This window comes from Chaetura pelagica, unplaced genomic scaffold (assembly GCF_000747805.2).
Source record: "Chaetura pelagica isolate M959 unplaced genomic scaffold, ChaPel_1.0 scaffold299, whole genome shotgun sequence".
NCBI classification, from domain to species: domain Eukaryota; kingdom Metazoa; phylum Chordata; class Aves; order Apodiformes; family Apodidae; genus Chaetura; species Chaetura pelagica.
In genome coordinates, this window is record NW_009954507.1 from 860,334 (window position 1) to 881,234 (window position 20,901).

Here is a 20,901-nt window from a genome sequence, read left to right on the forward strand (position 1 = left end):
TATGCTGCCAATTCCTGAGGATCCTAGCACACTCCCGCACTACCCTACTTCAACAGCAAGGGAGCTTATCTGGCTTATTTTGCTCGGAGAAAGCCAGCTCATCCACAAAGCATTAAAAAAGGAAGCAGAGAAGCACTATGTTACCTTTCAGACCTTCTGAAGAAATATACAGGGATTCTGCTACAACAAGAGTATTCCTGTATTTCAGAATAAACGATTTCCAAACCCAAGAGAATAGAGTGCTCTGCTGTCAACTAATGACCCTTGAAATCACCCTTAACACAAACCAAGTTAAGGTAAGAGCAAATAAAAATATTTATTTACAAAATGTAAAACAGACAACATTGTTACAAGCATTTATAAAGGTACACGTGACAGAAAGGAAAGAAAGTTATGTTTAATGTATTTACTCCAATGTCAATTTTTAAGACCTCTTCTACACAATCAACACACAAATGATCAGTGCTTAGCTAACCCAATCTGTCAATGACATCAGCCTACTGTCCTTGGCAACCTGGATGAAGACATCTACAGAGCTTGCCTGAGCTATGAGTGTATCATTAACCATTTGAAGGACAAGACTTATTACAAGCTAGTAAAAACATGGCCAAATGTCAGTGTACAAAGTTTCTATGCTCTGGACTTGTTACATACACGCTAGTAACTGGGAATGATGTTTTGCACAAACATTTCAGAATGTTTGACTTATTAGTGGTTTGTGACAAAGAACAAGCAGCAGTTACCATCTACACTAAGGTAAAAATGAACTGGGTGCCTGACAGTAAAATTCTGAGGTATATCCTGAAAACATCTGTTGAATTACTTCTGTTCACTGTCCTTTTGGTGCTGTAAGAGACACAGAAGAAACTACCTTCTGTGCTTCAGGAACTGAACTGTACAATCTCAGAAAGTTCTTGAAAAACGAAACATATCAAGTGGAAATACTGTTTCATCAGCAATTGATTCCAAAGCTTTTGTGTTTATTTGCTTTGAAAGGTATGAGAACAAGTCTTCAGATTAACTTAAAAGAAATTTACATCTGTCTTAAATATTTAATTTACTTTATTACAAAAACCCCACAAAATATCCTTTTGAAGACATTTCAAGGGGAATTTTTTTTTTTTTAAGTTTATTATACATACAATCAGATATTCCCTTGGAAGGCCACATGGAAGACAACTATGTAAGAAAATGTGACTGTAAAGCTAAAAAATTAGTAGATACATCCAGATGAAATGGTAGTTTAAAAAACTACTTCCAAATCTACTTTAAATGGATTACATTTCAATGCAATGTTATTGCTCCCAGATTGGCAGGGCAATTTCAATTACTATTAAGTTTATAGTTACGGAAGTCTCAACTTAGGCTATTACCCTCTGCAGTTAACTGGGCAAGAAACTTGCTTTTCATCTTCAAGCAACATCTTACATTCTATTGGGACAAAGAAGTCACTAGTTGACAAAAGCACACAGCATAGGCACAGGCTGCTTTCATCATTGTCCACATGAGCATGGTGACCATATTTGAAGACCACAGCAGTTCAGAGAGTTGGCTTATTCAAGTGTTAAGATACTACCTCTGTATCCGTTTTTTTTTCCCAGACAACTTGGTACCAGACTGACCAGGCAATGGTTTTGGTTTTCTTATATGATAGGCTTTCCTTTCCTTCCTTACCTCAATGGCTGGTTTGGGGAAAACATCATCCTTGCTATCTTCTTTGCCTTTTTCAACTGGAACCCATTCTCCATAGACACTATCTGCTTCTTTTTTCCTATGCTGAGACCCAGATGAAACAGGAAATTCCTTTGACAGGCTGACCTGATTTTTTGGTTGTGGTGGTGGTGCTGGTTTTATGCTGGGAGTCTTAAAGAAATAAATTAGAAAAAGTTAAAACCTGAAAACACACAGTACTCACAGTATGTCTTTGAGAAACAATTTCTTGCACACACTTGATATGAAGTTTTCATAAAACAATTATCCTTCTTACTAACATTAAACCAAAAGCCTTTATAACAGATCATTTTAGCACAGCCCTAAAAACACACAAAAGAGCAACAAAATGTAGTATAAGAAGTATGAGATGAAACAGCTAGAAGCTAAAATTCCTTCAGTCGGCTTCAGCAGCCAAAAATACATAAAACATCAGTCTCACAATTACATCCCTGCTTTCCCTCCACCCCATTATAAAGAGAACAATCTTTATCTGTCACACATGCATTTTGTAATGGCAAGCTCCAAAATAAAAATGCCAGGCAGAAAAAACACTGCCTGCAATATCCACATAATGATAAATAGCTCTAGATTACTATAAATAGAAAAAAACAGTATGCAACATTCTGTGCTCTAGTTTTTAATTATTTTTAATAGCACAAATCTCAAAGTAAATTAAGTCTATGAGCTTGTTTTCCTTAGAAAACTAATATATTAGGAGTCCACAGAAATCTCTGACAAGTTCCCCTTGCAAGAGACAAACAGAGCTGACAATATTGGGTAAAAACCTTCAATTAAAAAAAAATGGGCAGGAATGGTAGTAAGATTGGAAACCAGAGAGAAGGGCAAGAGTTTGTTTCCACAGTTTCAAACTGCGTAAAAATTGGCAGAGCAGCCCCTAACCATTAAAGCACATTCCTCTTTTGAGGCCTGTACAGAATCCCAAGGTTTGTTAAGTCTCATCGTAACACTTTCTAATGGTGCTATATAAAGTATAAATCTATTTCTACACCCTGCATGTTCCGTAAAAATTTTGTGTATGCCACAAGTTTTGTATATTTGTACATCAAAATATAAATGCTATTTACATTTTCAGTTAGCATATTGAGAACTCAGAGCAGACCTTCATGGGCACAAAAAGCCCTCAAAGTCACAACTGTTTAAAAGAAATCTAGACAAATTCTAATCCATGCTGCAAAGCCTGTGATGCCCAGGTTCATATCCAGAATGCATCAACACAAGCTCCAACTGAGTCAAAAGCAGTCCCCAAAGAACCCGATTTAGTGGGACACATATATCCTCTTAGTAATAGGCTCCATCAGTGATTCTCATTAAGCATTTAACTCTCTGTTGGCTAATCTCAAAACTAACTTTTTTCCACTCTAGTGAACACCTGAGATCTAGCAAAGAACCAGACATAACACAATTTGCAGTCTGCACAAATCTGATTATATCCTCTTACTTAGAACAACTCAAAATGCTTTTGAAATTCTGCTTGGGGTTTTTGTGGTGTCTTTTAAAGGAAAACAATGCTGTTCTAAAAGCATTCCCCAATTCCAACGCTGGCTGTACATTCACACTGATAATTTTGCAATGAAAACATGAAGTAAAACCAATCCTTTAAGCTTTAAATACTGCAAAGACACTAATGAAATTAAACAGACTGCAGGTAAGTTTCTTACTGTAGCAAAAGTACTTCAACATCCCAGTTCAAGAGTACAACATCCCCATGCAATTTCACCAAGATTGTAATTTCTGTTTAATTTTGTAAAATTACTTACATTATTTCAAAAAAACCCACAACTTAAAATATTGAACGTTAAAGAAGTACTCACACTTAAATTGAAAAAAATAGGTTTGGGTTCACTGAGCTTAAAAGGATGATGATAGAATGGACGTTCTTCCTCCTCTTCATCAGAAACATGAGGTTTGTTCACTATCACATCATCCGTGCTTTGAGCAATCTTCTTGCATTTCTAATTAAAAAAACCAAAAAACCACCAAATAAGAAAACAAAAAGGATACAACTTTCAACCAAAACATACCAAAAAACCCATTTTTACAGAAAAGTGTTTTTCTTTTCTAAAGCAAGAGGCATAATATGAGAAAAAAATCTTATTAATATGTACATTTGATGTTTTACACACATTATCAAACCCATATCTAGGTTTACTAGGCATTCATGCAGCAAATATTTCACAGGCATAAGATTCCAGCAGCATACATATAAAACTTGCTACAAAGTGCTAGTTGCAGAATGTGTGTCAGAGGCTGCAAACATTCTAGAAAAGGAACTCAACTGGTTGGCATCCCATACAACTAGCATATTGCAATCTGATAGAAACTGCAGTATTGCTCACAAAACTACTACACAGGAAAACCTAATAGTTACGTCCTTTTTTTGAGCCAGGATGAAGCCAGCTTTCCTTTTACTCACTTTTTTTTTTTCCTTAAGTAAGCTCTCTTTTAAAAAGCAGCAAGTGTTCCAGCTAGTGGACTGGTAACACTGGAATGTTTACGTTACAGCTGAGATTCCAAGGTCACATCTTTGCCCTGCCACCTCAGACACTACCAGGAAGAGAGTCACATTTATGGTGCCCACCCCCCGCCGAGGCCGGACTGGACTAGACGGACAGCAAAATTGGCCAAACTATTCCATTCCATCTATCTACATAAGCTCAGAGGAAGGTCAGAGATCTTTCTTCCTGCTTTTTCTTCTGTCCATGGCTGGCATCCAGGGAGGACTCTATCTATCATGGTTGATCCCTAGGCTTGTGCATTCCTGACCCTCATAACATCAGCTCCTGTCTGCAGCTAAGGAGAGTGCCAGGGGAGTTGCTGGGGTGGGAGGAGGCAAGAAGCTTTTGCACGTTCCTGAACGCATTTGTATATAATTGTATGTATGTTCTTTTATCATTAGTGTTTAATTAAAGCTGTCTAGTTTAGTTTTCAATCCAGAAAAGTCTCCGTAATTTTATCTCTTCTTCCCTACCTAGGAGAGAGGGAAGGGGATCTAGAGCATTGTTACCTCTGGTTTAACTGCCAATCCCGAGTCAAACTGCGACATGTTACTAATGCTAAGTTCAACTAATACGGAAGGGACCTAGTCAGAAACAAAGGATCTAAAAGATCCTGAATTTCTTCTGAAATATTTTTACATTGACCAGGCACTCAAGACATCCTCCTTTTATATTCAACAGAAGATGAATATAAAATATATAGGTGCTATGGGGATACAGCAACTGAATGAGAAGACAACCTCCACAAACAGTAACAAACAAAACAAAGAAAAAAGGCTAGAATTTTATTATGAAAAGCTCTCTACTGATCACAGTTACCTGCACTGTTTACCAATAGCAAATATAATGTACTTAGTCCAAAATGCATTTGAGAACACTATAGTCTAGTATCAGGTTTCTATTACATCCCTACTCATGAGAATCACACTTCCAAGACTAAGAAGACATTTGAGGACATAATAGGAAGAAATTATATCAGCAAAGTGAAACCATCATTTTCTTTCATTCTAGTTCAAGTTCATACCATTCTAAGTCACATACACTGGATCACCTGACTGTTGGCATATACAGAGCAAACACGCTGCTCCATCACTAAGAAATCAAGACAAGTTGATAGCACTGTTCTCATCAGTCTTAATAAAAAAGGATGCCTGCACTCTCCTATGCGGAGATGCCTTCAAACAATGACTGAAGCACACTCTTCAGTCAACAGGAAAAGCCTGCATTATTTGGAAAGCTAAGCAAGAGGAAGTATTATCTACAGTTACTAGTTGGCTCCTAATTTTAAGCAGGTTGTCCAGTTTGCAGGTTACATTGCAGAGGGGAAAGATAACTCAGCTAGCTTTGCAAGAAGCTGAACAGCCTCTGGAAGGATTCTCCACTTGGCCACATTATCATATAATGGTCTGGACTGCTGCTGTGGACAATTCTGATTCAACATTCAGATTCTCAGAGTAAGAAAAGACAAGGAAAGGCTAAGTTTCCAGATTAGCACTAGATACACTGGACCTTGGTCAGATTACCTGAAGAATCATCAAAGATGTCTGCACAGTGCATCTACACCATCTCAGCTTTGTATTAATAAAACAAGTACTTCCGCAACCACTAGGCCACACACAACTAAGAGATTACTTTTCAGCAACTTGACCTTGTTTAATTTGTTATTTCCATGAACATATTCCAGAACTGTCACAATGATTATGCAATTTTTTAAAAAACTACCAAAAACCCCACTTCTTTTCATTCCAAATTTTCTCTAGTTTCTGGGGAAAACAACAGAGGGAGAAACTAGCAAACCGAACAAGGTAACATTACTACAATAAAAGGAGAAGTACCATTTCCCCTCCCCCAATTAAGAAAATAAAAATAAAAAAAAAATAGACTTGGAACTGTTGCAGGACAGAGTAACACCAGTAATTTGCTAAAAATATCCCGGAGTGGATATTAAGATGTAGAAAACCATGTGAAGTAAGCCCTAGATTTTTAACCCAGAGATATCACATTTGACAACATGAAATCCACTAACATAATACCAGAATCAAAAGCTGGAAGTAAAAGCTTTGTTTTCTATTAACAGGATTGCAAGGAACAACTACCAATTTGTAAAACATTAGAACAGAATAAAACCAAAATTTTTAAAAGGCAAAAGAATGTGATTTTATGCATTTCATAGAGTTAAAAAGCCTGTTCTCATTACTAAAAAAACCATAGAGAACAAGAGCTCAAACCACAAGCCATCTTACATTCAAACCAAGGACACAAAATGACAACTTGTCTAGAAGTCACCAAAAAAAAAAAAAATTGCTTCTTTTCAGTTCTCACTTACCTCAGTGAGCTCCTTTAGTGTATCTCTTGATGACTTCTGATTGGCTTTGTCATCTTTCTTCTGAGATAACAAAGGCATCAGGCTTGGTGGTAAGGGAACACCAGACTTAGCACACATGGCAGCTGCATTAGCTTTGGCTATTTCAAGTAGCTGGGCCTTGTCTACAAAAATGGGTTGAAAAAAAATATATTTTTAGAGTCTTGTTTTAATAATAAATAAGCATTTCTGGCACATTAAGCAAAGTACAATGAGGAAACATAAGATTTTACCCAAAACATGAATGTTTATGTTTTGTGAAAATAACTAAAATCATACTTCGTTGCTCCAGACTTTAAAATCTGGCCTAGCCAGCACACAAGTGAAATTGCAAATTTAACATAAAGCATGTGAGTCCAAATTACGGTATTCAAAATCCTCCAAACTCTGAAAGTTCTGACACCTATTCTACTTCACACTAGCATTCTAGTTTCAGAAATACCAGGTCATTTCTACACAGCATACATGCCAAAGTCTACTTCTAGCTGTCTCTGAAAAGCATCCGAAGGTCTTAAGGAACTCCCCTCAAGTTCTCTGGTACGTAGCCTGAAAACTATTTACAACAAACCAACAGAAAAACATAAGCACTGAATTAAGACGTGCACTTGTAAAAAGTACAGTTATATGCAGAGCTGTTAAACAGTATTTTGCTCTCTTAAGGAAAACGGCACAGGTGGTTTTAGAACAGAAATAGGCAATGAAAATTAAAGTCTTACTTCATCTGCCAGTTTGCAAATAAGTAAGTTGCCACTATTCTGTAAGCATACAGGTTTACAACATTCCTAAAAGGATAACACTGCTTTACTTCTTAAGTAATAAAAAGTATATAGGTACAGACTTGCTGCTCAATCAAAGCATGAAGGCAGATTCAAGGATGCTTAGTAATTCCCATGTTCTGTACAAAAATGCTTCTCCAGTAGCAGGGCTTCTACAGTAACTTAGTAGGCAGGACCAAAAGAATTAGAACCTGAGGTCCACAAAAAGGCTTCTTCACACACTGTACAAGAGCTTGCCTCTCAAAACGAAAACCTTCCTTCTCCTTATGTAGCTTACTACCTAAGGAAACTATGTATCCTGTCTTCTTCCAATCACAAAGAAAAGCGCAGATGGGTCTAGGAATATTTTCGGGAACAAGTCTCCCTTCCCATCAAGTTCTTACCATGGGAAAGAGGCAAGACAGAGTAATGGAAACAAGCATCACAGCTGATGACAGAGCTACCAACTGTACAAGTGGCACTTACTTTCAAATTGTCTTTCCTGACCAATTTGTTTTCGGGAAAACTAGAAATCTGTAAGTTTCTTACAGAGTACTTAGCTTTTGCTAACTATTACAATGAATGGTGTTCCTCAAGACTGCAAAACACTATCTTTGTATAAAAACTCTATAACCAAGATATAACCCATTCTAAATGTGTTTCCATCCAAATGGTAACCACTGACTTGGCTCCAACATAAAAGATCCTACTAGAAGTCACAACCGAAAAGTAATGGCATGAAATGACTTCCAAGGAATTCCTTACGCTACAGAGCTATGCTCAAGTAAGACCATGTAAATAAGCACATTATCACCTAATCATGGAACTACTGAAAACAAAACTCTCACTTACCCAAGTCTGTAAGACGTTTAGGTGACCTGCTCGAAAATCGCTCTGATGATCTCGACCTACGACGATCAGGTGATCTGCTGTATCTTCTTCTCCCTGAAGATCTTGATCGACGCAGTCGAATTGGTGACCTACTAGAGCTCCGTCTTCTTCCTCTTGACCTTGATCGCCTTTGACGAAGAGGTGATCGGCTCCTGCTCCGTAATCTGATTGATATTCTACGATCTCTCGAATCTGATCTTCTTCTTCGTCTGTCAGTGGATCTAGACCTATTCCTCTGAGATCTCTTACGCCTATCTCTTGATAAAGAACGTCGCCTTCTTGATGCTGATCTTGACCGACTCCTCCTCCTATGCCTTGAACGTGACAATGAGCTAGAGCGAGAGCGACGATTAGATTTTGATCTTGATGCTCTTCTCCGTGTTACTGATCTGGAGCGATTCCGTCTAGAACGAGATTCTGTATCGTATCTCTGGGATCTGCGCTGGGAAGACCTAGAGCGTCTACTTCGAGACCTCCGTGAAGATTCTTTGTCAGCTGTTTTTTCCACAGATTTAGATCGACTCCTTTGGTGAGCAGTGGACCTCGAGCGTCTACGTCTAGACCTCCGTGAAGACTCTTTGTCTGCTGCTTTTTCAGCAGATGTTGATCGGCTCCTTTGGAGAGCAGTAGACCTGGAGCGCCTATGTCTAGACCTCTGTGAAGATTCTTTGTCTGCCACTTTTTCAACAGATACAGATCGACTCTTTTGGCCAGTAGGAGATGTTGACTGTCTGCTTACAGATCTTCGTGAAGACTCTTTGTCAGATACTTTGTCAACAGATTTGGATCTAGATTTTTCACGTTCAGAAGACTCAGAACGCCTGTCAGGTACAAAGGAAGAGTCCTGTTCCTCCGATCTCTCCAGAGGCATAGAATCCTGCTTATCTTCATCTGCCAAAGACGGCTCAGCATCCTCTTCACCACTGCTTGACTCGCGCTCATCTGAAGACGTGGAGTCTCTTCGTTCAGCTGTCAAGGAGGCCTCTACATCATCTCCTTCTTCACCAGTAGTAGACCTCGATTCATGCCCATCAGGGGATGTGGAACGTCTGTGATCAGTTGTTAAAGAGGCTTCCATATCCTCTGCTTCTTCACCAGTGGTAGATCTTGACTCATGCTCATCCGATGATGTGGAATCTCTTCGTTCAGCTGTCAGGGAGGGTTCCACATCATCCCCTTCTTCACCAATGGAAGACCTTGACTCATGTTCATCTGAGGATGTGGAGTGTCTACGTTCAGCTGTCAAAGAGAGTTCCTGGTCCTCTGCTTCTTCACCAGTGGTTGACCTTGACTCACGTCCATCAGGAGACATGGAATGTCTATGTTCAGCTGTCAGAGAAGGTTCCAAATCCTCGATTTCTTCACCAGCTGTTGATCTTGACTCACGGTCATCAGAGGAGGTGGAGTGTCTACGTTCAGCTGTCAAAGAGGGTTCCCCATCTTCTACATCTTCACCAGTGGCAGACTCATGCTCATCAGAGGATGTGGAGTCTCTTCCTTCAGCTGTCAAGGATGGCTCGGCATCCTCTACCTCTTCCCCAGTGGTAGATCTTGACTCATGCTCATCAGAGGACATGGAGCTTCTACGTTCTGTTGTCAAAGGCTGCTCCAAAGACTCTGCTTCTTCACCACTAGATTGTGACTCATGGTCATCAGGAGATGTGGAGCGCCTATGTTCAGATGTCAAAGAGGGTGCCAGATCATCTGCTTCTTCATCGATGGTAGATTTCTGGTCATGGCCCTCAGGGGACACAGATCGTCTATGCTCAGAAGCCAAAGAGAACTCCAAACCCTCTTCCTCCATGGGTGATCTTAGCTCATTACTTTCTTGATATGAGGATGTGGAATGCCTACGCTCAGATATCGAAGAGGGCTCTAGATCCCCTGTTTCTTCAACAGGGCCAGATTTCACACTGTAGCCATCGGGGGACATGGAATATCCACTTTCAGGCATCGCCTCATCCATTTTTTCAACAGGGGTGGATTTCAAATCACTGTCATCAGGCGACATGGAGGCTTTATCATTTAGCATCAAAGGTCTCAGACTGCCTGCTTGTCCAAGAGAGTGAAATCTCAACTCCTGTCCATCAGAGGATGCTGTACATTCATTTTCAGGTGTTGGAGACAGCTCTGGCACATCTGCTTTTTGAACAGGAGTAAATCTTACCTCTTCATTCTCAAAAGACAAAAGATGGTCATTTTCAGGTGTCACAGAAGAATCTATTCCCTCTGTTTTCTCAGCATGAGTCAATCTTGAATCATACTCTTCAGGGGACAGAGCACGTTCATTTTCAGCTTCTACTCTTTCAGTGGGGCTAGACTGCAGTTCCTGACCTTCAGGGGACATGGTACATTCACCTTCAGACATCAAAGACAACTCCTGTACCTCTGTTTTTTCAACAAGCGTAGACTGCAACTCCTGGCCATCAGTGGAGATTGAACTTTCACTTTCAGATGTTTCAGAAGGTTCCTCCACTACTTCTTTTTCAGGAGGACTAGATCTCAAATCGTGGCCATCAGGGGATGCATCATACTCATTTTCAGACAGCAAAGAACACTCCTGTGTCTCTGTTTTTTCAGTAAGAGAAAAGAGCAACTCTTGTGCTTCAGGGGATGCAGCATATTGACTGTCTGGTACTACTAAAGGCTCCTGCTCCACTGTTTTTTCAGCAGGGGTAGACTGTAATCCTTGGCCTTCATGGAAAACAACATAGTCATTGTCAGATGTTAGAGAAGGCTCCTGCACCTCTTTTTCAGCAGGACTGGCTGACATCTCCTGGACTTCAGGAGATACAGCATATTCATTTTCAGACAGCAAGTACTCCTGTACCTCTGATTTTTCAGCAAGGGAACAAGGCAATTCATGATCATCTGAAGACACAGCATACTCATTGTCAGGTACTACAGAAGCCTCCTGCATCTCTACCTTTTCAGGTGAGCTGGATCTCAACTCCTGGCCCTCCCAAGATACAGCATATTCATTTTCAATCACAGCAGGCTCTTGCATTTCTATCTTTTCAACATGGGGTGACTGCAACTCCTGGCTCTCAATGGGCACTAAACATCTTTCTTCAGACATCCGATAAAGTTCCCTCAACTCTGTTTTTTCAGCAGGGGTTGACGTCAACTCTGGACCATCGAGCCCTACTGTGTTCTCATTTTCAGATATTTGAGAAGGCTCCTCTACCTCAGATTTTTCAAATGGGGTGGATGTCAACTCATGACCATCAGAGGAAACAGAGTATCTGCTTTCCAGTATCAGAGATGACTCCTGTACCTGATTTTCTTCATCATATGCAGATCTCAACTTGTGGCCATCAGTGGAGACTATACATTGGAGCTCAGATGACTTCTGCACTTCTACTTTTTCAGCTGGGATAGGTCTCAATTCATTACTATCAGGCAACAGGAAAATCCCATCTTCAGACGTCAGAGAACTAACTGGGGCCTCTGGATTTTCCGTAGATGTGCTTACTGACTCACTTTCCAGGAGAGAAGGCTTTTGTATCTCGGTTTTTTCAACTGCAGTGGATGTCAATTTATAGCCTTCAGGGAAGAGAGAACACCTAAGCTCAGATGCCAATGACACTTCTGCACCTTCCGTTTTCTCCAAGTAATTGTGTTTTGATTTATGGCCATCATGGCACACAGGAATCCCTCTCTTAGACAACACAAAAGATCCTTTACTCTCTATTTTTCCATCAGGCAGGTACCTCAATTCATGCAGTTCAGAAGACTCAGGGTGTTGAAGTACTTGTGAAAGTCTTGGACCATCTAAATCTTTGTCAACAGACGATCTAGACTCATGAACTTCAGAAGAATTACAGCTTTGTCCTACAGTTGTCAGCACAACATCTGAGATTTCAACCTGACCACACTCAGATGTCCGGTAAACAGCTGGAGACTTGACTTTTTCAAGAGGTAAGGATATTTGTTCATTTCCATCAGGTGACTTGGGAAGCTCCCCTATTTGTGCAGCAAAGCTGGATCCTGATTCATGTCCATCAAGAGATTTGAAGTGTCCACTGTCAGAAGCTAGGAAAGGCTCCTGCATCTGGCCCCTTTCCATAGACATGGAGGCTGACTCAGAGACATTAGAGAACGCAGAGCATGTAACTTCAGGTGCTACAAAAGATTTTTGAGCCTCTGCTGTTTCAAACAATAGTGACCTTGACTCAGGGCTGTCAGCCAACTTAGAAGATTCACTCTCAGGTACTTGCAAAAACTTCTGGGGTTCTGTTTTTTCAGCAGGGATATGTCTCAATTCATGACCATCAGTCAAGTCAGAAAGTACACCTTCAGATATCAGAGAAGGCTCCTGAACCTCAGTTTTTCCAGATGAGGAGATTGTCTTGTTATCATCACAATATACAGAGCATCCACTTTCAAGAGTCAGAAGAGGCTCTGGACCTTCAATTTCTTTGAGAGAGGTAGATCTCATCTCATCTTCATGGGATGCAGAAAGCTGAAATTCTGTTACCAAAGAAGTTTCTGGATCACTGATTTTTTCAACGGATGGAGATCTTGACTTGGATTTGGAGTACAAAAGTTCAGGTAGTGATGAAGACTCCAGAGACACTGCTTTTTCAGCTGATCCATTTTCACACATCACAGAAAGCTCTGAAACCTGTGTTTTTTCCACAGGCATGGATTCCAATATCTGGTTATCTGGGGTTTTGGAGCTATCAAATTCAAACACTGTTTTTTCTACAGGTGAGGAGCTTTGATCAACACTATCAGAAGTTTTGGGAAATCCACCTTCAGATGCTGGAGGCAGCTCTGGGCCATTAAGTCCTTCAACAGACATAGGACCATTAGAGGATTTGGTGGAGCTGTGTTCACTTCCAAAAGAAGGTTCAGGAACATCATCTTTTTCAAGACATTTCGTTGACTCCTGAAATTCAGAAGACTCTATATGCTTGCTACTGCCTTTTACTGAGGATAACTTACTGTCTCTTTTTTCTACAGATTTGGACCTTGACTTAACACTATCAGAGGACTTGGAGCGTTTCCGTTTGGATTTTTTTGAAGATTCTTTGCGCTTTTTTTCAACAGACCGAGACCTAGACTTGTAACGTTCAGAAGATTTTGAGCGGCGACGCTTAGCTTTTCGAGAGGACTCCTTCTTTTTTTCCACTGATTTGGATCTAGACTTGTAACGGTCAGAAGACTTTGAGCGCTGACGTTTAGACTTCCGTGATGACTGCTTTCGATCCCTTTTTTCTACTGACCTGGATCTAGACTTGTAACGGTCAGAGGACTTTGAGTGCTGACGTTTAGACCTCCGCAGTGATGCCTTCCGACCTCTCTTCTCAACAGATCCTGACCTAGACTTTGAACGATCAGAAGAAACGGACCTATTTCTGAACCTCCATGAATATTCTTTGCCTCCTCTCTTTTCTGAAGACCTGGATCTAGATTTAGAACGGTCAGAGGACCTGGAACGTCTGCGGCGGGATCTCCAGGAGGACAACCTGCTCTCCCCCTTCTCCACTGATCGTGATTTAGACCTGTAGTGGTCAGATGACCTGGAACGTCTGCGTCCAGACCTTCGGGAGGACAGTCTCTTTTCCACTGATCGTGATTTAGACCTGTAACGGTCTGAAGACCTGGAACGTCTGCGTCCAGACCTTCGGGAGGACAGTCGCTTTTCCACTGACCTGGACTTAGACCTGTAACGGTCCGAAGACCTGGAACGTCTGCGCCCCGACCTTCGGGAGGACAGTCGCTTTTCCACTGACCTGGACTTAGACCTGTAGCGATCTGAAGACCTGGAACGTCTGCGTCCAGATCTTCGGGAGGACAGTCGCTTTTCCACTGACACAGATTTAGATCTGTAGCGGTCTGAAGATCTGGAACGTCTATGTCTGGACCTTCTGGAGGACAATCGCTTTTCCACTGACCCGGACTTAGACCTGTAGCGATCAGAAGACCTGGAACGTCTATGTCTGGACCTCCCAGAGGACAACCTCTTCTCTGCTGATCTGGATTTAGACCTGTAACGGTCAGATGACCTGGACCGTCTGCGTCTGGATCTCCGGGAAGACACTCTCTTCTCCACAGATCGGGATCTAGATTTGGAATGCTTTTTTCTGGAATCTGAATAGTTTCTGCTCCTAGAACGTCCTCTTTTAGAAGTCAAACGCCTGGAAGTAGAACGCGACCTCGATTTTTTCTTCCTCTTCCTAGACCTGGACTGAGACTTGGAGCGACTCCTTTTCTGTTTCTTTGCATCATGTTTTTTATCACTGCTTCTATGGCTACTTTTTTCAACCTTCTCAAGTCTCATCAGAGTCTCTCTCATTCGCGCCGCCACATCAGGTTGCACATCAGAGGTTTCTGAATCTCTTTTCTCTGAGTCGTCTTCTGGAGTTGCTTCTTTGAAGGCCTCAGCCTGTGGAAGGACTTCCAACTCACCTTCCTCTGCCTCGTATACTGGAACAACTTCTGTAACAGCCTCGGGTAATGGAGCTGCTTCCACATCTTTTGCCTCTGCCTCCAATCCCACGACTGCTTCTGCATGAGTCTCAGAAAGAGAAGATGTTTCTAAGTCTTTTGTTTCTGCCACATGAGCTGGAGCTGCTTCCATCTGACTCATGTCTCTGATTACTTCAGATTCAGAAGTCTCTGTTGAATCTCTCTCATCTGCTGCATGTGAAGAATTAAAAACCGTTTCTGCTATTAAAGGCTCAGATGCTTGAGTTTGCTCTTCATCTGTCTTCTCAACCAGTATCTCGCCTTCCTGAGCTTGATCTGGAACTACCACATCCTCCATTTGTCGACCCTGGGCCTCCTCCACATAGTGTACTTCTGCTGCCACTGTTGTTTCCAGATCATTCATGTCCCCTGGTTTTGGAACTGCTTCAAAAATGTTCATTTCAGCAGCACTCTCTGAGGCCTCCTCTCCTTCTGCTGCAAGTTTTGCTTCTAGAACTGCCTGTAGATGTTCTTGCTTTTCAGCATGCAAAGATTCTGAAGCATCCTCTAAAACATTCACAGCTGTCACATTTCCAGAATTTTGGGAAGCTTCCAAACCCTGGATATCCATGTGTTCCTCAGGCTCTTCAACTGTTTCAGAACCTTTCACCTCTACTGTTGCAGACACTGCTTGCTCAGTTTCTGAAGCTTCTTCCAAATCTTTTTCATTTAAAAGCAAGGGCTCATTTTTGTGTGTGCTTCTCCTTCTTGTTGCAATTATATATTCTACAGTAGGTCCCTGAGTTCTCACATCTGTCAAAATCTTAGATTCTGAAGTTCCTTTCAAGTTTCCTCCTTCAGTCATTATTTCTGATGCCATATTTTTTTCTTCCATTCTGGGCAGAGACTCTGATACTGCTTCTGAATGGCCTACTATTTGTTCCTGTACAGATTTTGAACTTGTTTCTAAAGATTGCACAGGTTCTACTATCACTTCTTTGCTCATGGTCTTTGCTTTGCTTGGATCTTCTGGCACAACTTCAGAATGCCTCACTTGTCCAAACACCTCAGATGCTGATGTCCTTCCCAAGCCTTGCATTAGTGTCCTTGTTTCAGATCCCATAACCATTTCCAAATTTTTCATCTGTGTTAAGTGCACAGTTTTTGAACTCACTTCCACATCTTTTATCTCTGCAACTGCCTCAACTTCTGACAAATTGTCTAAACCTCTAGATTTTGCAGTGGCTTCTCTCTCTGCTGTGGATTCCAAATGCGTAATTGGTTCCATGCTTATGTATGCAGCCCCAGATTCATGAGTCCTTTCTGACCTTTCTTCTAAGGTTCCAGGCTGCAAGACTGCTTCCAAAGCTTGTATCTTTGCCACACCTACAGAGGCTGAATCTCCTAAATCTTTTGCACCTGTCCCATGCAGGTGTGATGAAGATGTCATCATCTGTGTCCTGGCTCTGTTAAGTTCTGCTTCTGAGTATTTCCTTTCTGTCTCTGCTACAGGTCCTAGAGTAGTTTCCAGCATTCTCACCGGTCTCACAGATCCAGCTTCCATAGCTAGAAGACCTGCATCTGAGCCCACTTCTACTCCTGTCATACTACCTTTTGACACTGCTGTTGTTGCTTCACTCTCATATCTTGATTCTCTCTGCTCTTCTGGTTGTGTCAATAAAGAAGCGGCTTCTAAATCTTTTGCCTCTGTTACAGCTACAGCCTCAAGAGCTGATTCTGACATTTTTGAAGCATTAGTATTTTCCATTTGCAGAGTAGCTTGACTTCTTTGGGGAACAAAGGTCTGTGCAACTGCTGCAGGATCTGAGATTGTTCTTAGATCTTTTGCTCCTGCAACCAATTTCACATCTGTCATTTCTGTTGGAAGTGCAGATTCCTGGGTTCTATCCACACTTCTTGCTTCTGTCAAGACTTTAGGTTGCAGGAACACTTCTGACACATTCAGCACTGCCACAGGATCAGCTGTTTTGACATCTTTTGCTGCAATACCAACAGGTTCCATGACTGTTACCAAGGTTTTGGGCACAGAGCTTCTAGCTGGTTCAATATCCTTCACTTCTGTAACAGCTCCTGGTCCAAGGGGTATTTTGGCACTTTCTGTTTCCACCTGGGTCACTGCAGTCACTGCAGATATTTTAAAAGGATGTTGCAAAGATACATCTGCCTTCAAGACACTTGAACCCTCTGTGGGGCTGCACTGCATTGCACTGAAATCATCAGATCCAACTGAAGGCTTCAGGGATGGCTCCAAAGTTCTGCTAACACCCTCTAACTCCAAAGATCTTTCCAAATATTTCACATTACCTATATGCAGCATTGCTTCTGGAATTTTCACTTCTTCCACAGCCACAGACATGTGAGCTACCTTCACAGTATTCAGATCTGCCTGACCTGCAGATGTAGGAATTGTTGTTATATCACTTGCTAAAGACTCAGGTTCTGCAGTTGCTTCTAATTCTTTTGCTCCCCTCTGTGCCACAAGCTGTAGATATGCTTCTGAACCTTCTACTACTTCTGTTACCTCTGATGCTAGAGTTGATGATGAACCTTGCTGAATTTCAGATTTATTGGCAACTCCAGATGGGATGCAAGACAAATTATAATTTCCAGTATCAACAAGAACATCATTTCCACTTGCATTAATAGCTATAGGATAAATATTTTCATGAGACTGTGTCATTTGTTCTTCTCTAGTGCAAATTTCAGTTATACTAGCATTTCCTTGGATATTAGATTGGCTGCCTTCTAAATTAAATGGAGGATTTGTCGCACACGAAGTCACCCTCTCGCTTCCAAGATTTTCTGTAGATTGCTGAGAAACAAGTCCTGAGGCTTGCCTATCAAGTTCCTCACTTGATTTTAAGCACAGTTCTTGAGGCTGCACGTGGACAGCCAGATTTGCATCTCCAAATCCTCCATGCTGTACACTCACTATGGAGCTTGCTGTCTCTGGCATCAAAAGAGAAGCAGGCTGCGCATCTCCATGTTCTCCATGACGTGTACTCAACTTTGACTCCTTTGGCTGCTTTTTATGCTTTTTTTCTTTCTTTCTTTTCTTCTTCTTTTTCTTCTTCTTCTTGCTTTTGTGTTTCTTGTTCTTCTTTGACTTTTTCTTAGGAATTTCATCTTCACCAGTAGAGCTTCTTTTTGCAGACTTAGTACTATTTTTCACAGTATTTTTGTCTACATCTAGAAAAGATAACATTTTCCTTGTAAATGTTATTAAAACTACATTTTAATAATTCTTTTAGACTCGTCATCAAGCATATGTACAGAGACAAAAAAAATTAACTTAAAACCCATGCCTTCTTCACTGAACTACCACACAAATAGCACACACCCCCTTTTCAGCCCTCTTAACCTTCATCTCAGGAGTCACATTAAGTAAAAATAACACTCTTCTTTCAAAAAGTTAGCCAAATCTTCTTGATCAGCAACACAGTTCAAGGGGGAATATAACTCTTCCTAAGAAGTAGTTTGACACACTTCCACATATATTCAACTAGGCAGGAGACTCGAGGTGTGCTTTTAAACACCAACCTGCACACTAAGTGAAACAAGAACCCCCACACTGCAGACAAATTATCTAAGTGGTGGTATGCTTATTACATAAAATGCAGCCACCCTGTTATCCCCTAACATGCTTTAACTTGTGAGTCCGATAGTAATAGCATGTTAGAAATTATCTAAGCATATTTATCCATTAAGTACTTAAATTGAGGGAAAAAAGCATCTAGTCCCCCAATTCCAAACAAGCTTTAAAGAACTGCAGATAACCAGTTGCTCAGACTGAACCGCAGTTGCCACAAGCAGCTGCAAAACTGGAGCTACCTCACAGAGCTTTGCTTATAACAGGAAAATAACTAATACATTCAGGTGACTGCAGGGACAAGCAATCACTGAGGGGTAAGAAAAGAAGAAGATGGAGATTTCAATTACCTTTTCATTCTTTACCTCATTTGGCACTAATTTAACCTGGCTTAGGTTCTTACCCTTCTTTGGACCTAGGGCTATGTGTTCATTAGAAAGACACTTCCATTAAAGGCAACTTGTTATAATTTCTATTACATGTGAGCCACATATTGAAGTCTGCTTGTAGATTGCCTTCAATTATTGTATTTATACTGGACAGTGCAGAAAAGAAGATTCTCCAGTTATCATCTGGTTGGGATTACTGACCATACTTTTTCAAGTGAACTATGCAAAAATCATTAAAAAACTGTGTAATTGCAATATTATTAAATGAACATGACTTAAGATTCCATAAACAAGTATCTCAGGTGATTTATGCAAAGAGCTTAACAAAAAAATGTTTCCACCAACATTGTGAATGCAATAGGACAATGAAGCAGAGTCAAATGACCTTCCTACACAGCATTTACAGATAATCTGTTGTCCAACAGCCACATTAACACCTTTCCAGATATGAAGAGTAGGAACATTTACCACAGGCTCTGTTTATTAACTTCCATATTAACAGATTTTGTTTATTACCGTATTAGCTTGCCTCATTCTTCCACAACTCAATAGATATTTTAAAACTTTAACACATATATATATATTAAAAAAGCCAGCTTAAAGTGCTGCTTGTACAGCCTAAGTGAAAAACTGTTTAAATTACTGTGAATAAACGGGGATAAAAAAGTAATTCCAAAACCTTGCAAACAAAATCTCTGAAACAAACAATTTTCTATGCTGCCTTTTTAAAAAAAAAATAATAAAGAAATTACTCTGGAACTATACTTACCAAGCACATAGCAGTCACCCATGTTTCAACTCCAAAAAATTTGGCATACCAGACTTTAAATTATCACATGAAATTCAGAGCCTTTATCTCATTAACTCTCCTGATTCAGAACTTTTACAGAAAAGTCTTGTCCCATAAGAAGGGATACTCATATGCAACTTTTTGACATACTAAGTAAAGTAATATATTGAACTTATAAGACTGGTACATGAAAATTTCTTAACCTTGTGGAAGATTTAAGAGTATCTGTATTTTAAAGGTAAGTACATTATTGATTTTACAACAACTAAGCATCTTACTCTGAGAGAACAATAATCACACAGCTCTGAATAATGACTTTCGAAATCATCTTGCAAACTAATCCAAACCACAATGCTTCTATCCATCAGTACCAGCTTTATTAGTTAAGAACTGCTCATTGATACCCTGATATATATATAAAATAAAGCATAAATATACAAAATATCTGTATACACAAAATAAAGCAAAATATTTTATATTCAGGTATTAAGTTACAAGTTTTAGCAATACTGTAATGGAGAGAAGAGAAAAATTACTTTTTCCTCTCACTAGGTAATGCTTTTATATAATAACCAGCTACAGTTTTTAAATGACGTATTTCTCTGTCCATCTGTGGTTTTAAATCACAGCAGTAAGAAAAATACTGAACAAACACTACAACAAACATGCAAATTGTGAGATGAAGCTCAGGGAGAGGCAGAGTACTGAAAAGGTTTTTCATCTCTGTAAAATGTATTCAATTTTAAGCACTATGACAACCTTCTTAAACAAGAACATATTTGCCAAATGGATTTTCATTTACCTGATTTGCACTGCAGTTCTGTATCAAGGGCTCCAGAGAGCACTTCCTCTATTTTCTGCACTATCTGATCATTCTGACGACTCCCAGCACCAGCAACAGTGTCATCTGAAGGGTTGGCTTGCTCAGCTGGGATTGTGTCACCATTGGGCTGGCCTTCTACCTTTCCACTAACCAAAAAAAATATCAACATAATACAAGCAATTTTGAGCCTTTTTTTATGATTTATTTTTTATTCATAAACGCTTATTATACTCAACCCTTCACAACAGTATTTTGGCGTCCTGAAGAAGCCACGCTTTTAGCAAAATATCTACCTTTTGATTAACTCTCACTTATTCACAACATAACACATTGTTACAACTGTTAGGCACAAAGGACGAAAACATGCTCTCGAATGTGCCACAGTCCCGGTGCTTTAAAGAAAAGCACGTGGAGGCTCCCTTCACAAAACAAGCAGCCATCACTCACTCTTTTCCAGCAGATATTCGCTTACTCTGCGAGATAAGACTAGGGAAAACCAGGCGAGCTTAAACGCATCAAGACAAGACACATCGCAAAGACGCTCGCCCTTTCCCCTCCTGCCCTGATCCAAGGGGAACCCGGGACCACATTCGGCAGGAGACAACGCGTGTGAAAGCGCTCCCCCCCCCTCCGGC

General features: G+C 40.5%; 1 protein-coding gene across 1 annotated transcript in view; it reads right to left on the reverse strand.

The window, feature by feature from the left end:
- Positions 1–20,901, reverse strand: part of SON (SON DNA binding protein) — a 40,608-nt gene that overhangs the window by 15,093 nt on the left and 4,614 nt on the right. The window contains exons 2-6 of the mRNA XM_010004683.1: positions 20,246–20,412; positions 8,199–17,864; positions 6,556–6,716; positions 3,546–3,686; positions 1,675–1,863 (exon numbers count right to left, since the gene is read on the reverse strand). Of these exons, the coding sequence (XP_010002985.1) occupies positions 1,675–1,863; positions 3,546–3,686; positions 6,556–6,716; positions 8,199–17,864; positions 20,246–20,412 (10,324 nt within the window). The remainder of the gene's footprint in view (positions 1–1,674; positions 1,864–3,545; positions 3,687–6,555; positions 6,717–8,198; positions 17,865–20,245; positions 20,413–20,901) is intronic.